Source organism: Coregonus clupeaformis, chromosome 38 (assembly GCF_020615455.1).
Source record: "Coregonus clupeaformis isolate EN_2021a chromosome 38, ASM2061545v1, whole genome shotgun sequence".
Classification (NCBI taxonomy): Eukaryota; Metazoa; Chordata; class Actinopteri; order Salmoniformes; family Salmonidae; genus Coregonus; species Coregonus clupeaformis.
The window spans coordinates 5,307,725-5,331,574 of NC_059229.1; the positions used below are offsets into that span (position 1 = coordinate 5,307,725).

General features: G+C 40.7%; 1 protein-coding gene across 2 annotated transcripts; it reads left to right on the forward strand.

The window, feature by feature from the left end:
* Positions 1–773: 773 nt before the first annotated feature.
* On the forward strand, positions 774–21,940 carry LOC121559937 (GTPase IMAP family member 9-like). Of its 2 annotated transcripts, XM_045211658.1 has the most exons (3): positions 774–935; positions 6,855–6,893; positions 19,979–21,940. In XM_045211658.1, exons 1-3 carry the CDS (start codon positions 914–916, stop codon positions 20,812–20,814), a joined length of 897 nt encoding a protein of 298 aa, XP_045067593.1. In that variant the 5' UTR covers positions 774–913; the 3' UTR covers positions 20,815–21,940. The 2 variants fall into 2 exon arrangements, with proteins under 2 accessions (XP_045067593.1, XP_045067594.1); XM_045211659.1 differs by lacking the exon at positions 6,855–6,893.
* The last annotated feature ends 1,910 nt before the right edge of the window (positions 21,941–23,850 follow it).

Below are 23,850 nucleotides of genomic sequence, written 5' to 3' on the forward strand. Positions count from 1 at the left end.
ATAGGGTGTCATTAGGGACGAAACCCACATGTACCATAAAATGGCAGCTACTCTCAGTACGAAGCTATTCTTCGCTGCAACCGAGCGGGGCTCCACTCACACACGCACATATTACACTCTGCAAACTTAACTCTAACTTACTCAAGATGTTACTAAAACACACCTTAACACTCTTGACATGTTAGCAAGTTATTACATTTAAATTAACTCTGTTTTATATCAATAACGTACCTGAAAAAGGGGAGAAATAATCACGAGAGTGATGCAGTTATGTTTCCTCACTGAGTACCCTTAAATTAGGCACCACAAAATAAAGTAGTCAATATAACGTTTACACATTCCTCTTACAATTTTTACCCTTTATGCGCTTGACGGATTTTAACTTTTTTAACACAATTATATGAATTTTATCAATCTCTATGAACTAGTACTGAATGCATGATATTTTTAACCTTATATATTTTAAGATCCTCACATACCATGAACTTACTACTACTTTTTAGTGTATAACAGGCTATGAGTATTTCCTTCAACCTGTCACACTATCAACCGTTTTGTTAGCTAAACAGACTGGTACACACATAGAAATAGAATCAGGTTACACAGGCTACATTGCCACACCTTTTACTGGAAATGCACCTCCTGATGAGAAGGGCTGTGAGTCTAAGGGAAGTCATTATATAAACACCAGCTACAATGTAGAGTGTACTTCAGGCTACACCTTTAGGCTAATCCAGGAAGAGACAAAGCTGTGTTATCCATGTTTGCAGAAACCCACTTTTTAAAGACTAGAGAGTGAAGGATTTAGCCTGAATCAACTTCACCTGGACATCTGTGAGGCAGACAAGAGAACAGAAATACCTTTCCTAGGATAAACTTCAGTACACAAACGTTCGGTACACAAAAAACAAGTATGGCAGATGATTATGAGTATAGTGAGTACATATTGTTTTGTATTTATTGTATAATGTGATTTGCAAATTTTTTTTGAAAAGTTTTAATAAGGGTATGTTTGTAAAATCATTCTGGAGTGCCAGAGTGAACTCGGAGTGCATCCTGGGCGTTCGTAAATTCAGAGCGTTGTCAGATTGTCCTTGGCTAAATTCAGAGCATTTCGCTCTCGGAGCGTTGAGAGCGCACACTGGAGACTCTGGCAGAGGAGTAGGGTTGATCCAAACGTTCTGACCTCAAAACAGCAGTCAAGCGCCCAAGCTAACTTGCTAGCTACTTCCAGACACAAATGAGAGAACACCTCACTCTGACCATTTTACTCACCCTAGCAGAGCTGGTTAGGCTGTTTTCATGTTATCTAGATCATTGGTGATGGTAACTGTGCTGCTGGCAACAATTACATTTTTTGCATATTCAACGGGTGTTGCACGTTTGTAAATGCATCAGTTATTCACTCAGACGAGAGTTTCACATTTCCAAAATATTTTTTTTTAGCTAGCTATAGGTGAGTATGGGTTGATTACTTTATGTTTAGATTTTTTTTTTGAATAATTCATGTTTTCAAATAATAATAGTTTTATTTCTATCATACATTATAGCAGGTGTGTCAAACTCAATCAGCCCATGGGCCATATTGAAAAAACACAACAAATCCGTGGGCCAGACATAGCAAAAATGTTTTTTACAATTGAGATGTTTTATTATAAAAAATATGGTCCTTTATAATGTCTACTTATGTACATAGAATGCTGTTTATAATATTTTAACATATTTAAACAAAATACAAGATTAATAATATCAAATCCAGTCTTTGCTATTATGCTTGCAGATGTGCTACAGCCCAAATGAAAAAGTATGTAATAATTCCAAATGAAAAATTTTTAGCTAGCTATGGGTTGTTGTAACATTTAAGCTTTAGACGGCATGGATCACAAGTGCGGTTGAATGCAGCATTGCTGTATGGCGCATTCAACAAGTCTTGTAGTTGGGTAGCCAGCCTAGGCTACTGCTCAAATGTTGCTGTAATATGCCTACATGTTTCTCCTTTGTGTGGTGTTTTGTTGCAGCTTTTGTTGTTTGGCTATTCATTGTCAAGCTTTAAAAACCGAACCTTGGCATGGACGGTCCGGTAGAAGATTCAGTCAGTGCCATTAGTGATGATATGATACAGCACATTGACTGGCTCATGTGTGGGTGTGTCTGGGGGGAGTGGTTTGTGTGTGGCAATGCACTGGCGTTTGACGTGCAGCACAATGGCAGTTTTTGCTGTGACTTGTAGTGCATTGCATCGCGCATAGTATTGTAGCGGTCCAAAAATGAATTGGCAACCCAAATCATTGAGCGGTCTGGATAAAATTGTGTCATGGGCCGGATTTGGCCTGCTGTCCTTGTGTTTGACACGTGCATAATGGACACGGGCTTCAAATAAATTGGTACCATAATATTTTATCAATTTCCACTACAGGTTCTAATTGTGAATTATACCTTGGTGAAATATCCTCACCCATTGGTCCTGCTTCACCCAGTCACATTCCATCCGAGAATGCCAGCAGGTTAGATAAAAGCTGGACAATAGAATAAAACAAGTGCACTTATCAGTAGAAGATTGACAGCCTGTTTTGAAAGGGGCATTCCACCCATTTCCAACCTCATATTCATTATCTCTCTCTACATGTGAGAAAAGTGTGCATGTCTACGTTCTGCAGTTAAAAAGATAAGAAGAAACGTCCTTAAAAAGTGCAGTGTGATGACGTCATCACATTGCTTTACAAGGAAACAAAAACACATTGATTTTCAAAACCTGCAACGAGTTTAACTGGTTACACGTAAATGACTTAGGTTCTCAAGGGAATATACTAGATCTGTTGAAAACGAACATAGGATTCAATAACAAGTGTTTTATTTGATTATTTCCAAACCTATATTTCAAGTTGGTGCAGCCTATTTCTGTCAACATTCAACTTAATTTCTTCCATTGGTTAAACCTAAAGAATAACAAATACAAACAAACATTTCCTGTAAATACAAACCTTTTGTTTTTATCTTGTGGCAAGTATATTTTTCACTTGGGAACTAACTATCCAAATTACTTCAACTGGGTTATGAGCAATTACATCAATTCCATGTGTCCATGACATGTAATAATGACTCCAAACTTTTTGAACTTTCAAATTTATTGGCCAAAATATTGTAGCCAAATGGTGACTTTGTTAACAATGGACGCCTTAAGGCTTCTAAGTATCACATGAACTTATGCTAGTATCATTACAGATTCCGTGTGGACAGTGTACAATTGAAATGCTGTATGGTAAATACAACATACCAGATTAACTTGAATGACTTTTAGTCAGACAGGTGGTTAAAATAACACATTTAAAGCCACACCACAAATAACCCACACCGCTTCTTCTGTTAGGCTGCCACCACTACAATCCCATATGGAAAAGTAATGCAGTGCATTAGGAAAGTATTCAGACCCCTTAACTTTTTCCATGTTTTGTTATGTTACAGCCTTATTCTAAAATGGTTTAAATCATTTTTTCCTGCATCAATCTACACGCAAAACCCCATCATGACAAAGCAAAAACAGGTTTTTAAAATTGTTTGCAAATTCAATACAAATATAAAACTGAAAGATTACATTTACATCAGTATTCAGACCCTTTACTCAGTACTTTGTTGAAGCTTTGGCAGCGATTACAGCCTTGAGTCTTCTTGGATATGACGCTAGAAGCTTGGCACACCGGTATTTGGGGAGTTTCTTCCATTCCTCTCTGCATATCCTCTAAAGCTCTGTCAGGTTGGATGGGGAGCATCGCTGCACAGCTATTGGCAGGTCTCTCCAGAGATGTTCGATCGGGTTCAAGTCCAGGATTTTGAAAAAGTCAAGGGGTCTGAATACTTTCCTAATGCACTGTAGTAGGCCTAGCCTATAGAAAGCTGTAATCGCTGCCAAAGGTGCTTCAACAAAGTACTATTTCAAGGGTCTGAATACTATGTAAATGTAATTTTTCAGTTGTTGTTTTTTAACACATTTGTAAACATTTCTAAAAACCTGTTTTTGCTTTGTCATTATGGGGTATTGTGTGTAGATTGATGAGGGGAAAACCTATTTTAGAATAAGGCTGTAACGTAACAAAATGTGGAAAAAGTCAAGGGGTCTGAATAATTTCCGAATGCACTGTATGGCCTTATATATAAAAGAACGTGATGCAGGCATGAGTGTGCAAGGAAGTATTGAATGTGTCACTGTCTGTGATCTTGATAACTCAAAAATGTTTCTCCACTTGTGCACCTACGTTGTAAACTTTCATTCATAGGCTAGGTTGTAGCAACCTCATGATGGGCTGCTTGCACCCGCCCACCCGACTAGAATCACTACTCTCGACGGGTCTGACCTAGAGTATGTGGACAACTACAAATATCTAGGTGTCTGGTTAGACTGTAAACTCTCCTTCCAGACTCACATTAAGAATCTCCAATCCAAAGTTAAATCTAGAATTGGTTTCCTATTTCGCAACAAAGCCTCCTTCACTCATGCTGCCAAACATGCCCTCGTAAAACTGACTATCCTACCGATCCTTGACTTCGGCGATGTCATTTACAAAATAGCCTCCAACACTCTACTCAGCAAATTGGATGTAGTCTATCACAGTGCCATCCGTTTTGTCTCCAAAGCCCCATATACTACCCACCACTGTGACCTGTACGCTCTTGTTGGCTGGTCCTCACTACATGTTCGTCGCCAAACCCACTGGCTCCAGGCCATCTATAAATCACTGCTAGGCAAATCCCCGCCTTATCTTAGCTCATTGGTCACCATAGCAACACCCACCCGTAGTCTGCGCTCCAGCGGGTATATCTCACTGGTCATCCCCAAAGCCAACACCTCCTTTGGCCGCAATTCCTTCCAGTTCTCTGCTGCAAATGACTGGAACAAATTGCAAAAATCTCTGAAGCTGGAGACTCTTATCTCCCTCACTAACTTTAAGCATCAGTTGTCAGAGCACCTTACCGATCATTGCACCTGTACACAGCCCATCTGAAATTAGCCCGCCCAACTACCTCATTCCTATATTGTTATTTATTTTGCTCATTTGTACCCCAGTATCTCTATTTGCACATCATCTCTTGCACATCTATCAGTCCAGTGTTAATACTAATTGTAATTATTTTGCACTATAGCCTATTTTATTGCCTTACCTCCATAACTTGCTAAATTTGCACACACTGTATATTATATGTATTTCTGTAGTATTTTTGACTTTGTTTTGTTTTACCCCATATGTAACTCTGTGTTGTTGTTGTTTTTATCTCACTGCTTTGCTTTATCTTGGCCAGGTCGCAGTTGTAAATGAGATCTTGTTCTCAACTGGTTTACCTGGTTAAATAAAGGTTAAATAAATACAAATAAAAATAAATGGGTAACTACGGTAACGTTAAGACGAGGTAGCCAGATTTCAGACAGGACAAACACTGCAATTAGCTATTCTATTTTTTTTGGTAAATGGCATGTTATAGAATGGTCCAGACACTTCTTTTGTGATTTGGCTTGTCTTTGAGGAACTTATCCCAGCTGAGATTCACTTCCGCATTGCTCATTGTGCAGTATCAGGGCACACAAAAGACATGAACAAAAACTTGAAAAACACCCTAATAAGTCCTTTTAGAAACGGACACGCTCTCAGTATAGTGATGTAGGTATTTAGATGAACAGATATATTCTAAATGTGTATTAATGTTGCGTCACCATCTTTATTGCAAAAATAAATACAAGTACAAACATAGCTTTAAGATACATATTATTTTGACAGAGGTAGTGAACTGTCCATTGATCAGTACAGCAATTGAAAAAACAGGACCATGTTTGAAACACAACTGGTTCTGAGCTTATGTCAATATTACCCAGGTCAGCTAAACGTTACATCCTGTACGGTCTCTACCACACTGTCTCTCATTAGCACAACCAGCTGAAGAGAATTTTCTCCCTAATTGTCTTCCTCATGCCCTATATGAACTTGTCCATTCCCTTTGTGATTATTCTGAAGTAGGCCATTTTAGGCCAAAACATCAGTCTAATAAAACTACACATTTTTAAATGGTGAGTGAGCGTTACGCCTTTTCCTGTCCTGTTCTGGAATTTCCCAAGCTGTTTAAATGCACAGTCAACTTAGTGTATGTAAACTTCTGACCCACTGGAATTGTGATACAGTGAATTCTAAGTGAAATAATCTGTCTGTAAACAATTGTTGGAAAAATTGTGGTTGAAAAACGAGTGGTTGAAAAACGAGTTTTAATGACTTCAACCTAAGTGAATGTAAACTTCTGACTTCAACTGTAAAGACGGAATAGGGAATGTTTTTCCTAAACAAATGACTGATTTTGGTAACAGAACTTTTCAGTCAGAAATGCTTCAGCAACACGGACAGGATGACAAACACTGTTGGACGAGAGAAAGACAGAGATGCTAGCTGTCATTTATTTAACACAGTGCAGCAAGTCTGAGCCCAGCCAATCAAATCAATTGCAGTCGGACTCCCTCGAGTCATTTGTGTGCCTTAATAATGTCATAAAACAGTGTGCTTAAAACATCAGACAAGCTCAGTGCATATAGTTGATTTGATTAAAACACATAGGTTGTGTCTGTATATGGAAACAATACAATAGAGTATCCAATTCTCACAAGTGTAAAGTGTTAAGGTCAACGGCATCATGAACTCTACCAAGTACCAGGTCATGTTAGCCAAAAACCTGGTTGCCTCTGCCAGGAGGCTGAAATGAGTGTAAGGGGTGAACAATAGATATTATGTAATGTGATTCACAAAAAAACATTTTGAAAATGTCCATTAAATAAGTAAAACTATACAGGATGTCAATCTGAGCCTTTTTTATGTCTTCTACAGCTCATTTACTTTCAGAGGTCGATGAGGCATCAGGCGTTGGTGAGTATGTCTCGATTCCGTTATAGTGAGAAAGATTTTCTGAGAATTCAAAGGGAAAGCCAACAAATGCACAGAAATCCAGATCATATTTCATTATTCTGTCATAATTAATAAATATGTCGGAGTGTACTATGTAACAAACAGATTATTGTCGGATAAGGTAGTCAAAGCAGACCTCAACTTGATACATGGTCAACGGGAATTAGAAAAAGATGTATACTGAACCAAAATATAAAAGTGTTGGTCCCATGTTTCATGACCTGAAATATAAGATCCCATACATTTTCCAGACGCATAAAAAATGTATTTCTCTCAAATTATGTGCACAAATTTGTTAACATCCTTGTTAGTGAACATTTCACCTTTGCCAAGACAATCCATCCACCTGCCAGGTGTGGCATATCAAGAAGCTGATTAAACAGCATGATCATTACACAGGTGCACCTTGTGCTGGGGAACATAAAAGGCCACTCTAAAATGTGCAGTTTTGTCACACAATACAACGCCACAGATGTCTTACGTTGAGGGAGTGTGCAATTTGCATGCTGACTGCAGGAATGTCCACCAGAGCTGTTGCCAGATAATTTAATGTTAATTTCTCTACAATAAGCCACCTCCGTTGTTCTAGAGAATTTGGCAGTATGTCCAACCTGCCTCTGAACCACAGACTGGAGTTGTGTGGGAAAGTGGTTTGCTGAGGTCAACGTTGTAAACAGAGTGCCCCATGGGATTATGGTATGGGCAGGCACAAGCTATGGACACCGAACACAATTGCATTTTATTGATGGCAATTTGAATGCAGAGATACCTTGACAAGATCCTGAGGCCTATCCCTGTGCCATTCATCCGCCGCCATCAGCTCATCTCATGTTTCAGCATGATAATGCAAAGCCCCATGATCTGTACACAATTCCTGGAAGCTGAAAATGTCCCAGTTCGTCCATGGCCTGCATACTCACCAGACCTGTCACCCATTGAGCATGTTTGGGATGCTCTGGATCGATGTGTACGACAGCGTGTTCCAGTTCCCGCCAATATCCATCAACTTCGCACAACCATTGAAGAGGAGTTGGACAACATTCCACAGGCCAAAATCAACAGCCTGATCAATTCCATGCGAAGGATATGTGTGGCGCTGCATGAGGCAAATAGTGGTCACACCAGATACTGACTGGTTCTGATCCACACCCCTACTTTTTTAAAGGTATCTGAGACCAACAGATGCATATCTGTATTCCCATTCATGTGAAATCCATAGATTAGGGCCTAATGAATTTATTCCAATTGACTGGATTTCATTATATGAACTGTAACTCAGTAAAATCTTTGAAATTGCATGTTGTGTTTATATTTTTGTTCTGTATAAAATGTGCACCCCTTGGGGTCCCCAAGGGATCTACTGTTGTCCAGCTGACTATGACAGGGGGGCGGGGATTGGTCCTAGTGATGTCAGGCTGAATAGGCAGAGCTGAAAGGAAAAATATAATTTCTGTTCTGTTCGAGTAAGGGTGTTTTCTCATATAGTCCTCTTTAAAAGATCCGATTTGTATTCACTCTGCCCTTGCCTTTGAATTATTTTTGCAAGAATTACATTTGATCGGTAACAGAATAAATATCAATAGAATAACTGCAGAATAAATTATGCTGCCCCTTTAAGAGCTAAAATAGGTTTTGTACCCTATATTGTGATTCTCACCAAATATTCCTTCTCACACTAGTCAAACCCCACAATCATCAAACAGTTTATGAAGCCCTCTCAGTCTATACTGTACTTACAGGTTATAGAGAAAACAATGCAATTATCACAACACAGGTTGTAAGATCGATTTTTTCCTGGTTTGGCTTTCCCAGTGATTTTACTCACGCACCGCTACTGGTATCAATCCAGCCTTACACCATAACAATGTCAGATCAGCTGGTCTGCTAATTTATTCCAGTGTTCTTTTAATTGCAACCCCTATTATTTTAGTGTAATCTCCCAGAAGTATCATTTTAAGGAAACCAGCATTAACTCAGCAGTACGTGTGAAGTTCAGCTTGTTCATTGCAATAACCTTAGACCACCAAAATGGCTACAGTTCTTGGAAACATATGTCAGCCTTCCCCTTTAAGAATATGAATTAAAATACATATATTCAAAAACAGGTCACGTGTTACCTTGTTGGCCTCCAAGCTGCCACACCAAAGAAACAGCAAATGTCTTTCATCTTACTTTTCTAAATGATCATCCAATAATTCAATAAAACTCAACCTTTAAGGTGACCGCCGTGGCAGCTTGGAGTCCAGCAGCTACCTCTCTCTGATCTGTCTTGCCACCAGAGCACACCATATTCTTTTAAAGGGAGGGGCAGAGGTGTGCTCAGTCACCTTGTTAACCTGCAAACGGGAAGACAAACATAATGGATCACCTATCACATTCAACACAGAATGGCACACAACAAATAGTCAAAAAGGCTATGAGTAAAATGGAATATCTACCCTGTTCCCGGGGTCCAGTCACATTTAAGCCTACTAGTAGGTGTATACCCCCAGGCTTGGAGGGAAGTAAAAGTCATTCCGCTACCTAAGAATAGTAAAGCCTTCTTTACTGGCTCAAATAGCCGACCAATTAGCCTGTTACCAACCCTTAGTAAACTATTGGTAAAAAATGGTGTTCGACCAGATACAATGCTATTTTACAGTAAACAAATTGACAACAATCTTTCAGCATGCTTATAGAGAAGGACATTCAACAAGCACGGCACTTACACAAATGACTGATGATTGGCAGAGAGAAATTGATGATGAAAAGATTGTGGGAGCTGTTTTGATAGACTTCAGTTCGGCTTTTGACATTATCGATCATAGTCTGCTGCTGGAAAAACGTATGTGTTATGGCTTTACTCCACCTGCTATATTGTGGATACAGAGTTACCTGTCTAACAGAACACAGAGGGTGTTCTTTAATGGAAGCCTCTCCGACATAATCCAGGTAGAATCAGGAATTCCCCAGGGCAGCTGTCTAGGCTCATTACTTTTTTCAATCTTTACTAATGACATGCCACTGGCTTTGAGTAAAGCCAAAGTGTCTATGTATGCGGATGACTCAACACTATACATGTCAGCTACTACAGCGACTGAAATGACTGCAACACTTAACAAAGAGTAGCAGTTAGTTTCAGAGTGGTTAGTCCTAAATATTTCTACAACTAAAAGCATTGTATTTGGGACAAATCATTCACTAAACCGTAAACCTCAACTAAATCTTGAAATAAATCATGTGGAGATTGAGCAAGTTGAGGTGACTAAACTGCTTGGAGTAACCCTGGATTGCAAACTGTCATGGTCAAAATATATTGATACAACAGTAGCTAAGATGGGGAGAAGTCTGTCCATAATAAAGCACTATCAACAAGGCCAGTCCTACAGGCTCTAGTTTTATCGCACCTGGACTACTGTTCAGTCGTGTGGTCAGGTGCCACAAAGAGGGACTTAGGAAAATTGCAATTGGCTCAAAACAGGGCAGCACGGCTGGCCCTTGGATGTACACAGAGAGCAAACATTAATAATATGCATGTCAATCTCTCCTGGCTCAAATTGGAGGAGAGATTGACTTCATCACTACTTGTATTTGTGAGAGGTATTGACATGTTGAAAGCACCGAGCTGTCTGTTTAAACGACTAGCACACAGCTCAGACACCCATGCATACGCCACAAGACATGCCACCAGAGGTCTCGTCACAATCCACAAATCCAGAACAGACTATGGGAGGCGCACAGTACTACATAGAGCCATGACTACATGGATCTCTATTCCACATCAGGTAACAAGCAGTAGAATCAGATTTTAAAAAACAGATAAAAATACACCTTATGGAACAGCGGGGACTGTGAAGCAACACAAACATAGGCACAGACACATGCATACACACACATGATAACATACACACTATACACACACGTACACATGGATTTTGTGTTGTAGATATGTGGTAGTGGAGTAGGGGCCTGAGGGCACACACTTAGTGTGCTGTGAAATCTGTTGTGAATGTATTGTAATGTTATTTTAAATGTATAACTGCCTTAATTTTGCTGGACCCCAGGAAGAGTAGCTGCTGCCTTACTTGATGCCTTACGTGATGTGGAATAGAGTTCCATGTAGTCATGGTTCTGTGTTGTACTGTGAGTTTCACGGAGACTGTCCTGGACTTGGGGACTGTGAAGAGACCTCTGGTTGCATGTCTTGTGTGGTATGTATGTATGGGCCAGTAGAGATTGACATGCATGTCATTGATGTTAGCTCTCTGTGTACATTTAAGGACCATACCTGTTTCTTTCTTCTGGGCCAACTGTAATTAGCTTATGTCACTATGAATCTAATTTAACCCTCCTGTTATGTTGTGGGTCAATTTGACCCGTTTCCACTTTTGCGTTGTCTAAAATACTAGTTAACCACTCTTTTTCGCCATGAAATTACATGACTTTTCCTCATTTAGGGTCATGAACCTAACTGCAAAATGTGGACACACTGATGTGTTGTGGAATGTCTGTGTACATTTTGTATACAAACATGATGTTGTGGGTCATTTTGACCCGGAGGCTTTCATGTGTATATATATTTGCACAGGTGCAAAACAAAAAAGTGTCTTTGATGTATTTTGTTTTGACTGGTCCTGGTTGCACTTTTAGAATTGTGTTTGGGTTAAAAAGGGCTTTCCCAAGCTTCTCCTCAGTGTGAGAGCAGCAGGTCCCTGACACAGACACTCAAAAATGAGCTCCAAAAGATTTTCAATCAATGAAGTCTTATCACAAATTCTGGACTGTGACAGTGAAAAAGAAGAAGAGGTTTCAGAGACAGAGGATATTTCAGAGATAGAGGACAATGCTGTTGATGATCCAGATTTTGTCTTCATTGAAGAGGATTCAGAGGAGGAGTCTGCCGTACCATCCCCTACATTAGATGGAGAGACAGAGCATGCAACAAGCATCATCAAGAGAAGAGAAGACATGGAAGTCTAAAGATGGTCATATTGAATGGTCACCGTCACCACAACGAGGTCAAGGTAGACTCTCAGCTTCCAATGTAATAAAAATGGTTCCAGGACCTACACGATTTGCTGTCACTCGAGTCCATGACATACAATCAGCTTTTGAGCTCTTTTTACCCCAAGCAATAGAGAAGATTGTTCTGGACATGACCAACTTGGAGGGGAGCCGTGTGTTTCAAGAGAACTGGAAGCCACTGGATCGGATTGACTTGCATGCATACATTGGATTGCTCATATTAGCTGGAGTCTACCGGTCAAACGGAGAAGCAACGGCCAGCCTGTGGAATGAAGAGAATGGAAGGCCAATATTTCGGGCAACAATGTCTCTACAAGAATTCCACATAATTTCTCGGGTGATTCGCTTTGATAACCGTGATACCAGACCGGGTCGACGTGAAAGAGACAAACTAGCTGCAATCAGAGATGTATGGGATAAATGGGTGGAAATTCTACCGTTACTGTACAATCCCAGTCCTCATGTTACAGTTGATGAACGCCTTGTTCCATTCAGAGGACGTTGTCCCTTCAGACAGTATATGCCAAACAAGCCTGCAAAATATGGCATCAAAATATGGGCAGCATGTGATGCCACATCAAGCTATGCATGGAATATGCAAGTTTACACTGGGAAGCCACCCGGCGGAGTGCCTGAGAAAAACCAGGGGATGCGGGTGGTGCTGGACATGAGTGAAGGGCTGCAAGGTCATAACATCACGTGTGACAACTTCTTCACATCCTACCGCCTTGGTGTTGAACTACAGAAGAGAAAGCTGACCATGGTTGGAACAATCAGAAAAACAAACCTGAACTTCCCAGTGAGCTTCTGAAAATGCAGGGCAGAACTGTGCATTCCTCTAAATTTGCTTTCTCTGAAAATGCAACTGTTGTTTCATACTGCCCAAAGAAGAACAAGAATGTTCTTGTAATGAGCACAATGCACAAAGATGCATCGCTGAGTGCAAGAGAGGACATCAAGCCACAAATAATACTGGACTACAATTCCACCAAAGGAGGAGTTGACAATTTGGATAAAGTCACAGCAACATATAGTTGTCAGCGCATGACTGCCCGCTGGCCTTTGGTGATTTTCTACAACATTGTGGATGTGTCTGCTTACAATGCCTATGTCCTGTGGACTGAAATCAACCAGCAATGGAATGGTGGCAAATTGTACCCGACGCCGGCTTTTCCTAGAGGAGCTCGGCAAAGCTCTCATCACTCCCAAGATCCAGAGGAGAGTCCGGCCTCCTCGGTCGACAGCAGCTGCATCTGCCGTCCAGAAAATTCAAGCTGGACCATCAACACATGCCTCCAATCAACCAGAAATGGATCCAGTGGATACAGGCAGTGGCAAGAAACGGAAAAGATGCCAGCTCTGCCCCCCTCGACAAGACAGTAAAACAAGCACCACTTGTGTAGAATGCAATAAATACATCTGCAGAAAGCACACACACACATTGTGTTCAACATGTAGAGAGAAAGACTGAAGGGATAATATGGACCAATAGGGGGGGAAAAAACCTACTTGGGGAAACTGAAAAATCTTGTTTGTGAGAAAGGAAATATGTTTAACAAATAGTTCTTAAATATTGTTTAAAAATTTATTTATTCTTCTTTCTGAAATGTCTGATAAGACAAAATAAAGTTGTTTCTGTTTTTACTTAATTCTTTGACTGTCTTGAGTGTGTTTAAACTGTGCGGGTCAATTTGACCCGTAACATAATGGATGTCATTTTTTTCCAGCAAAGCACAAGGGTTAATGAATTTAGTAAGTGTCATAACCCTGTGGCACTCACTTCTGGCATCATGAAGTGCTTTGAGAGGCTAGTTAAGGTTCATATCACCTCCAGCTTACCTGACACCCTAGACCCACTTCAATTTGCATACCGCCCCAAAAGATCCACAGACGATGCAATAGCCATCACACTGCCCACTGCCCTATCCCATCTGGACAAGAGGAATACCTATGTAAGAATGCTGTTCATTGACTATAGCTCAGCATTCAACACCATAGTACCCTCCAAGCTCATTATTAAACTCGGGGCCCTGGGTCTGAACCCCGCCCTGTGCAACTGGGTCATGGACTTCCTGATCGGCAGCCCTCAGGTGGTGAAGGTAGGAAACAACACTTCCACTACGCTGATCTTAAACACAGGGGCCCCACAAGGGTGTATGCTCAGCCTCCTCCTGTACTCCCTGTTCACCCATGACTACGTGGCCAAGCACGCCTTCAACTCAATCATCAAGTTTGCAGATGACACAACAGTAGTAGGCCTGATTACCAACAATGACGAGACAGCCTACAGGGAGGAGGTGAGGACCCTGGCGGAGTGGTGCCAGAAAAATAACCTCTACCTCAACATCAACAAAACGAAGGAGCTGATCGTGGACTTCAGGAGACAGCAGAGGGACCATGTCCCCTATCGACGGGACCGCAGTGGAGAAGGTAAAAAGCTTCAAGGTCCTCGGCGTACACACCACTGACAATCTGAAATGGTCCATCCACACAGAACACAGTGTGTTGAAGAAGGCACAACAGGAGGCTGAATAAATTTGGCTCTTAAGACCCTTACAAACTTTTACAGATGGACAAATGAGAGCATCCTGTCGGGCTGACTCCGACATGCTCGTCCTTGTCACGTCTACTCCCGCTCCCCCTCTCCAGTGCTCGACGTCACCGGTCTACTAACCACTGAGCCTGACAACCATCATTACACACCTGGACTTCATCACCACCTTGATTACCTTCACTTTATTTAGCCCTCAGTAGCCTCAGTCATCAGGCAGTATTGGTTTGTTTTCACGTTCAGTACGCTACTTCTGTTTTGTTCATCTGCCTTGATTATTAAGCTCTCCTTCTGCACCTGCTTCCTGGCTCACTGCGTATACGTCATATATTTATATATTTCTTAATTTCATTATTTTACTTTTAGATTTGTGTGTATTGATATTGGTAACAGAACTTTTAAGTCAGAAATGCTTCAGCAACACGGACAGGATGACAAACACTGTTGGACAAGAGAAAGACAGAGATATAGAACCTACACACTGTGGCTCAACATTAAAGAGTCCCCAAAGCCAGGGCGTGACAAGCATGATAAAGGTTTAACAGAAATTTCCTTCACAAATGTAAGTTATGTAGTTATTACCCCAGCATGTTCGTTTTTCCAGTGGATATTTCAGACGGGATTAGTTTTACCAAACTGCCCCTGTAATTTTTTTTTTTTCCTCATTCAAAATTGACCGTTATGACGGAAGCCTGGAGGATCTTCTAGGCGTGAAAATATTTCAAATGTCTAGGGATAGCATAATATTGGCCTAATGGCCTTCAGTTCGGAGAAAGTCCAAATAATCATGCATATCAATAAGAACCATGAAGTGTAACCTATGCAGACATTTAATTAACTGACACATTTGGCAATTTATCAATTAATTGGCACAATATTGTCCACTTCATCTTTTAAAAGAGAAGTATGGCACTAGAAAAGTTCATATGTGACAAAACAGATAATTCATCTGTATGCTGCCTGCATAGCACTTTGTTTTAAGCATAAATCTGTTCCCATGTTCCCATGTTCTTACCTAAACTGGTAGCAGCACCTGTAATATCTCTGTAATATCCCTCAAAACACAGGGATGACAATTCACACGGGATAAGTATTATCAGAGGACCTGGGAAACAGTAGGTTTTTAGGGCTGGGATAATAACCTTCCTGCCAAGTAATAAGTATTGACATAACAATTATTTTGGGCCCGTACAAACACATTGAACAAGAGATTCACTACGTGGAACAACAGATAGTCCCCAAAATAAATCAAAAGGAAGTTTGTTCTGAAGTGTCGGTCCTATATCTGAGAGATATCAGAAAGATCAGGATCTTTGTTATTTTCTATACATGTATTTAACCCCTTATTTTTTACACTAAGTCTCCATATATACGTTACTTCCATTCATTTTTCCAACTGGTACTGGGGGACGTTCAGATGAGTCTTGTGAGGCCTGTGGGTGTTCTAGAGCAAACTGACATGTACTTGTTCGTGAGAGTGTCACCTTTTCACAGAGGGGTCATATTAGTGTGTAGCCCAAACTGTTTGGACGCTATAGACAGAAGTTGGCAGATCGGCTGTACCGACATTAGATGAGTCCCAAGACGCTTATGTGGGTCGTAGAGCAAAACAGAGAACACCATCATGTTTGTGAGAGTCTCATCTTTCCATAGAGGCCAAACCGTTCGGACGCTACGGACAATATTGTGAGAAGACCGATTTTCGGTCAGTCTCATGTTTTGTCACACACCATTTATTTTCTCGTACTCCGCATTCATTTTGCTGTCACATGTGTTGCGGTGTTCTGAGTTTGTTATAACCAATTTATTGATGCGATTATGATAGGCTATTTTCAGGCCCCATTGATTATATGATGCATACATGTGTCACGTAAAGAGGGAATAGGGAATGTTTTTCCTAAACAAATGACTGATTTTGGGAACAGAACTTTTCAGTCAGAAATGCTTCAGCAACACGGACAGGATGACAAACACTTTTGGACAAGAGAAAGACAGAGATGCTAGCTGTCATTTCTTTAACACAGTGCAGCAAGTCTGAGCCCAGCCAATCAAATCAATTGCAGTCGGACTCCCTCGAGTCATTTGTGTGCCTTAATAATGTCATAAAACAGTGTGCTTAAAACATCAGACAAGCTCAGTGCATATAGTTGATTTGATTAAAACACATAGGTTTTGTCTGTATATGGAAAAAATACAATAGAGTATCCAATTCTCACAAGTGTAAAGTGTTAAGGTCAACGGCATCATGAACTCTACCAAGTACCAGGTCATGTTAGCCAAAAACCTGGTTGCCTCTGCCAGGAGGCTGAAATGAGTGTAAGGGGTGAACAATAGATATTATGTAATGTGATTCACAAAAAAACATTTGGAAAATGTCCATTAAATAAGTAAAACTATACAGGATGTCAATCTGAGCCTTTTTTATGTCTTCTACAGATCATATTTCATTATTCTGTCATAATTAATAAACATGTCGGAGTATACTATGTAACAAACAGATTATTGTCGGACAATTTTGTTAACATCCTTGTTAGTGAGTTTTTCACCTTTGCCAAGACAATCCTCCTACCTGACAGGTGTAGCATATCAAGAAGCTGATTAAACAGCGTGATTATTACACAGGTACACCTTGTGCTGGGGGCCATAAAAGGCCACTCTAAAATGTGCAGTTTTGTCACACAATACAATGCCACAGATGTCTTAAGTTGAGGGAGTGTGCAATTGGCATGCTGACTGCAGGAATGTCCACCAGAGCTGTTGCCAGATAATTTAATGTTAATTTCTCAACAATAAGCCGCCTCCGTAGTTCTAGAGAATTTGGCAGTATGTCCTACTGGCCTCTGAACCACAGACCACATGAATGGAGTTATGTGGGCAAGTTGTTTGCTGATGTCAAAACATGTTGCACGTGCATGTTCGTTAGAGTGTGAGCTTTTCATAGATAGCTTTTAATAGTTTGTAATTCAAACCATTCTGACTCTATTTTGTGAACCTCTTTGCATTCACATTGCTATGTTTAGTAAGGTACCAATATATTTTTCCAACATGCACTCTGGGTTTTTACAAAAGTGCAGGACAAGCCATTCAATCAGAATGTGTTATCGGACAGCTAGATATACCTACTTACATTTTGGAAGCTAATAGATTGAATTTAGTTAAAATATGATAAATAATAATTGTAGTCAGAAGATATTATTAACATGTACATTTGATCGGTAACAGAATAAATGTGGTCCTCTGTAGCTCAGCTGGTAGAGCACGGCACTTGTAACGCCAAGGTAGTTGGTTCGATCCCAGAGAAAAAAAATATGTATGCCCACATGACTGTAAGTCGCTTTGGATAAAAGCGTCTGCTAAATGGCTTATTATTATATTATATCAATAGAATAACTGCAGAATAAATAATGCTGCCCCTTTAAGAGCTAAAATAGGTTTTGTACCCTATATTGTGATTCTCACCAAATATATTGTCTTCTCACACTAGTCAAACCCCACAATCAATAAACAGTTTATGAAGCCCTCTCAGCCTATAGATCACATATCGCAAACAAATAATCTGAATTTAAAACTCAAGACATTTTGGAATTTTTTTGCGTCCTTGACAATCGCTAATCAATATCCAAAAACAGCACACATTTCTGTCTGCGAACCTGCACATCATCATCTTCTCTCTTTTGTGGCACCAATGTGAGGGGTTACCGCAGGGGAAACAGTGTTGCAGTAGTCTAGTGTGAGGGGTTACCGCAGGGGAAACAGTGTTGCAGTAGTCTAGTGTGAGGGGTTACCGCAGGGGAAACAGTGTTGCAGTAGTCTAGTGTGAGGGGTTACCGCAGGGGAAACAGTGTTGCAGTAGTCTAGTGTGAGGGGTTACCGCAGGGGAAACAGTGTTGCAGTAGTCTAGTGTGAGGGGTTACCGCAGGGGAAACAGTGTTGCAGTAGTCTAGTGTGAGGGGTTACCGCAGGGTAAACATTGTTGCAGTAGTCTAGTGTGTGGTGCGGGAATAATGACAAGCGAACCTGGGGAGCTTTGGGTTCACACGGTTCACTCTATTGAGGGTCTGAGTTCCTTTGAAGTGTATAAAATGTACAAAAAATGTATCGAACTGCAATGAGTTCACAAACATTGGCTGAAAGGCACTAAGTGTGTAAACACCCTAAGACTATGCCACCATACAGCAATATTAAAATGTACATGTGTGTAGAGCGTGTGTGCTAGCATGTGTCTGAGTATGCGTGTGTCCGCGTTGTTCCGTAAGGTGTGGTTTTATCTGTTTTTTAAATCTGATTTTACTGCTTGACTGAGTTACTTGATGTGGAATAGAGTTCCATGTAGTCATGGTTCTGTGTTGTACTGTGAGTTTCACGGAGACTGTCCTGGACTTGGGGACTGTGAAGAGACCTCTGGTTGCATGTCTTGTGTGGTATGTATGGGTGTCTGAGCTGTGCGCTAGTCGTTTGAACAGACAGCTCAGTACCTTTAACATGTCAATACAAAGACCAGTTGTGATTCAATCAATCTCTCCTCTACTTTGAGCCAAGAGAGATTGACATGCATGTCATCGATGTTAGCTCTCTGTGTACATTTAAGGACCATACCTGTTTCTTTCTTCTGGGCCAACTGTAATTTGCTTATGTCACTCTGAATCTAATTTAATGAATTTAGTAAGTGACATCGCCCCGCAGCACTCGCTTCTGGCTTCATGAAGTGCTTTGAGAGGCTAGTTAAGGATCATATCACCTCCAGCTTACCTGACACCCTAGACCCACTTCAATTTGCATACCGCTCCAATAGATCCACAGACGATGCAATCGCCATCACACTGCACACTGCCCTATCCCATCTGGACAAGAGGAATACCTTTGTAAGAATGCTGTTAATTTACTATAGCTCAGCATTCAACATCATTAAGCTCGGGGCCCTGGGTCTGAACCCCGCCCTGTGCAACTAGATCCTTGACTTCCTGACGTACCGCCCCCAGGGGGTGAAGGTAGGAAACAACATCTCCACTACGCTGATCCTCAACACTGGGGCCCCACAAGGGTGTGTGCTCAGCCCCCTCCTGTACTCCCTGTTCACCCATGACTGCGTGGCCATGCATGCCTTCAACTCAATCACCAAGTAGCCTCAGTCATCAAGCATTATTAGTTTATTTTCATGTTCAGTACACTACTTCTGTTTTGTTCAACTGCCTTGATGATTATTAAACTCTCTTTCTGCACCTGCTTCCTGACTCACTGCGTATACGTCATATTTTATATATTTCTTAATTCCATTATTTTACTTTTAGATTTGTGTGTATGGTTGTGAATTGTTAGATACTACTGCACTGTTGGAGCTAGGAACACAAGCATTTCACTGCACCAGCAATAACATCTGCTAAATATGACCAATAATATTTTATTTGATTTGACATTATTAGCAACTGATAATGATGTGACTTTGAATCTAATTTAATGAATTTAGTAACTGATACATTTTGTTTTTTCACAGGTTTAGTGCATCCAGCTGATCTGAGGATAGTTATGGTGGGGAAGACTGGAGCAGGGAAGAGTTCAACAGGAAACACCATCCTGGGGAAAAAGGGGTTCCATTCTAAGTCAAGTCCAAAGCCAGTGACTGAACAGTGTAAGAAACAAAGTGTAGTGGCATATGGGAAGAAGATTGACGTCATCGACACTCCTGGGGTCTATGACATATTATTGACAGAAACAGTTTTGATTGAGAAAATATGGAAACAGTTTTTGGGAACAGATAAAGTAGAAATAGAGAGATGCATCAAGATGTCAGTCCCAGGACCCCATGTGTTCCTGCTGGTGATCAACCTGGATAAATACACAGAGGAGGAAAGGAAAGTAGTGAAGTACATCCAGGACAACTTTGGAAAAAAGGCCTCAAACTACACTATAGTATTATTCACTGGTGTAGATCAGCTGGAGGGACCAGTAGAGGAGTTTCTGAACGACAGTCCGGCGCTTCAGACACTGGTCAGAGTCTGTGGAGGCAGATATCATGCCTTTAACAACAAAGAGCTTGGAGACCGTACTCAGGTCAGAGAGCTGATGAGGAAGATAGAGGAGATGGTGAAGTTCAATGGAGGAAAACACTACACCAATCAGATGTATGAGAAGGCTCAGACAGAGATCAGGAACAGTCAGTTGATAGAGTTGGGTAAACAAGGAGCTATAGCAGTTGGATCCATTGCAGCAGTAGGAGTAGGTCTTATTAAAGCCCCAACACAAGTGGGGAAAGTGATAGTAGCAGTAGCAGGAGCAGCTATAGGAGGAGGGATAACACAGCTTGTAACCAAGAGGGAAAACAACAATTAACTACAGGGTTAGTGTCTGTAAATAAGCCCTGAAGGACCAAAATGATTATCGATTTACGTTTGATTTATTCTTTATCTGATATGGTTTGACCTTTACCCTCATTTGGTTATGTCACTGCATACTGCATTTAACCACCAAATGACTAAATCATTCATTAAAGTTATTAAGTTAATTATTGTAAGAGTTTTACTTCACATAAAGGAAGGGTGAGACAGTACATCTGTACAGCATGGCTTTCATACCTGATCATGGTTATAATGTAAAGTAGTTTAACGTGCTGCTCGCTAATCCCATTTATTTACTGTCTTTTGTTATGTACTTTTAACATGCTGTTAAGTAGCGATGGGCACTGATATGGAACATCTATATCGATATCAGTTTAATATTCTCTAACCTACCCAAGCAGTTTTATTACAATGTGAAGCCCGTTGAAGCCATCAGCAGGCAGTTAAGTATGAGAAGGTATTGTTCCTGTAGGAACAGTGATGTATGGTCTTTTACATACAGTAAGGTTAACAGCAAGGATAAGGCCTTGCTCATATTGATATCATATTGAATTATAATAATAATATAATAAATTATAGATATTGGTGCCCACCATTACTGTCTTTCAATACGTAATAATTCATTTATTTTTACTTTGTAATACTTTTAGATTATTTACAAAATAGAGATATTGATTCATTGAAACTGTCCTTGATGTTGACCTGTATTTGATGATAAAACATTCCCATGTTAAATGGGAAATCTGCAGTTGTTACATCCATTTTAAGACTTTAATTATATGTACCAATTGATTCTTGAAGAATATAACTTACAAATGTCTCATGAGCTTAGTTCAACTGTCATACCCCATCAAAGAACCCAAATTATAAGCTTGTTTTAGTCCAATGTTTGTAAACAAATTAAATGTAAACAAACATTATATAGCCCTTAAAACATCAAAAGTATAATTTTGATATCATGGATGGTCAGTCCTTGTATCCATAGCTCTGTCTATGTATTTGAAAGTGGTTACATTTCTCCAGCCCCATCCCTCAGGTTTTTACCGAAACACACTTTATTGTTTCAATTGCTGATTGCCGCTTTAAGCTACATCGATAATTAAACTTTTTTTGGTTTCATACTTGTGCTGCATATGATGTTTCATGATTTGCTAAGTCAATGTTGGTGTATAAATTACTCAGATTTCAACAATATCTAATAAAGTGAAATGTAAAAAATTAAATTAAATTGGGTTTAAAGTACATTTATCTGAAGCCATCCCTTTACCCCCTAATGTCGATGTCTGCGCACCCACGGAAATCTAATTAGCATCAAAATCTGTCAGTTTAAGCTAAAGATACACTATATATACAAAATTATGTGGACACCCCTTAAACTTAGTGGATTCGGCTATTTCAGCCACACCCGTTAATGACAGGTATATAAAATTGAGCACACAGCCATGCAATCTCCATAGACAAACATTGACTGTTGAATGGCCTTACTGAAGAGCTCAGTGACTTTCAACGTGGCACCGTCATAGAATGCCACCTTTCCAACAAGTCATTTTCGTCAAATTTCTGCCCTGCTAGAGCTGCCACAGTCAACTGTAAGTTATGTTATTTTGAAGTGGAAACGTTTAGGAGCAACAACAGCTCAGCAGCAAATTGGTAGGCCACACAAGCTCACAGAACAGGACTGCCAAGTGCTGAAGCGTGTAACACGAAAAAATTGTCTGTCCTCAGTTGCAACAATTACTACCAAGTTCCATACTGCCTCTGGAAGAAACGTCAGCAGAATAATTGTTTGTCGGGAGCTTCATGAAATGGGTTTCCATGGCAGAGCAGCCGCACACAAGCCTAAGATCACCATACGCAATGCCAAGCGTCGGCTGGAAAGCTTGCCACCATTGGACTCCAGAGCAAAGGAAACGCGTTCTCTGGATTGATGAATCACACTTCTCCATCTGGCCGTCCGACGGACAAAACTGGGTTTGTCGGATGCCAGGACAACGCTACCTGCCCCAATGCATTGTGCCAACTGTAAAGTTAGGTGTAGGAGGAATCTTGGTCTGGGACTGTTTTTCATGGTTCGGGCTAGGCCCCTTAGTTCCAGTGAAGGGAAATCTTAACACTACAGCATACAATGACATTCTAGACGATTCTGTGCTTCCAACTTTGTGGCAACAGTTTGGGGAAGGCCCTCTCCTGTTTCAGCATGACAATGCCCCTGTGCACAAAGTGAAGTCCATACAGAAATGGTTTGTCGAGATCGGTGTGGAAGAACTTGACTGGCCTGCACAGAGCCCTGACCTCAACCCCATCTAACACCTTTGGGATGAATTGGAGCGCCGACTGCGAGCCAGGCCTAATCAGTGCCCGACCACACTAATGCTCTTGTGGCTGAATGGAAGCAAGTCCCTGCAGCAATGTTCCAACATCTATGTGAAATTCTTCCCAGAAGAGTGGAGGCTGTTATAGCAGCAAAGGTGGACCAACTCCATATTAATGCCCATCATTTTGGAATGAGTTGATCGACGAGCAGGTGTCCACATACTTTTGGTCATGTAGTGTATCTTTTTTTTCTGCATTAGATGTGTCTCAATCCACTGCATCCGTTTATGTCACACTTCCGCATCTGTTGTTAAAGGTTACAGAGCTAGAGCGGTGTTTGACAGACCATGAGACATCCCAAAAATCGGTCTTCTCACAACATTGTCCGTAGCGTCCGAACGGTTTGGCTTCTATGAAAAGATGAGACTCTCACAAACATGATGGTGTTCTCCGTTTTGCTCTACGACCCCCATAAGCGTCTTGGGACTCATCTGAAGTCGGTACAGCCGATCTGCCAACTTCTGTCTATAGCGTCCAAACAGTTTGGGCTACACACTAATATGACCCCTCTGTGAAAAGGTGAGACTCTCACGAACAAGTACATGTCAGTTTGCTCTAGGACACCCACAGGCCTCACAAGACTCGTCTGAACGTCCCCCAGTACCAGTTGGAAAAAATGAATGGAAGTAATGTATATATGGAGACTTTGTGTAAAAAA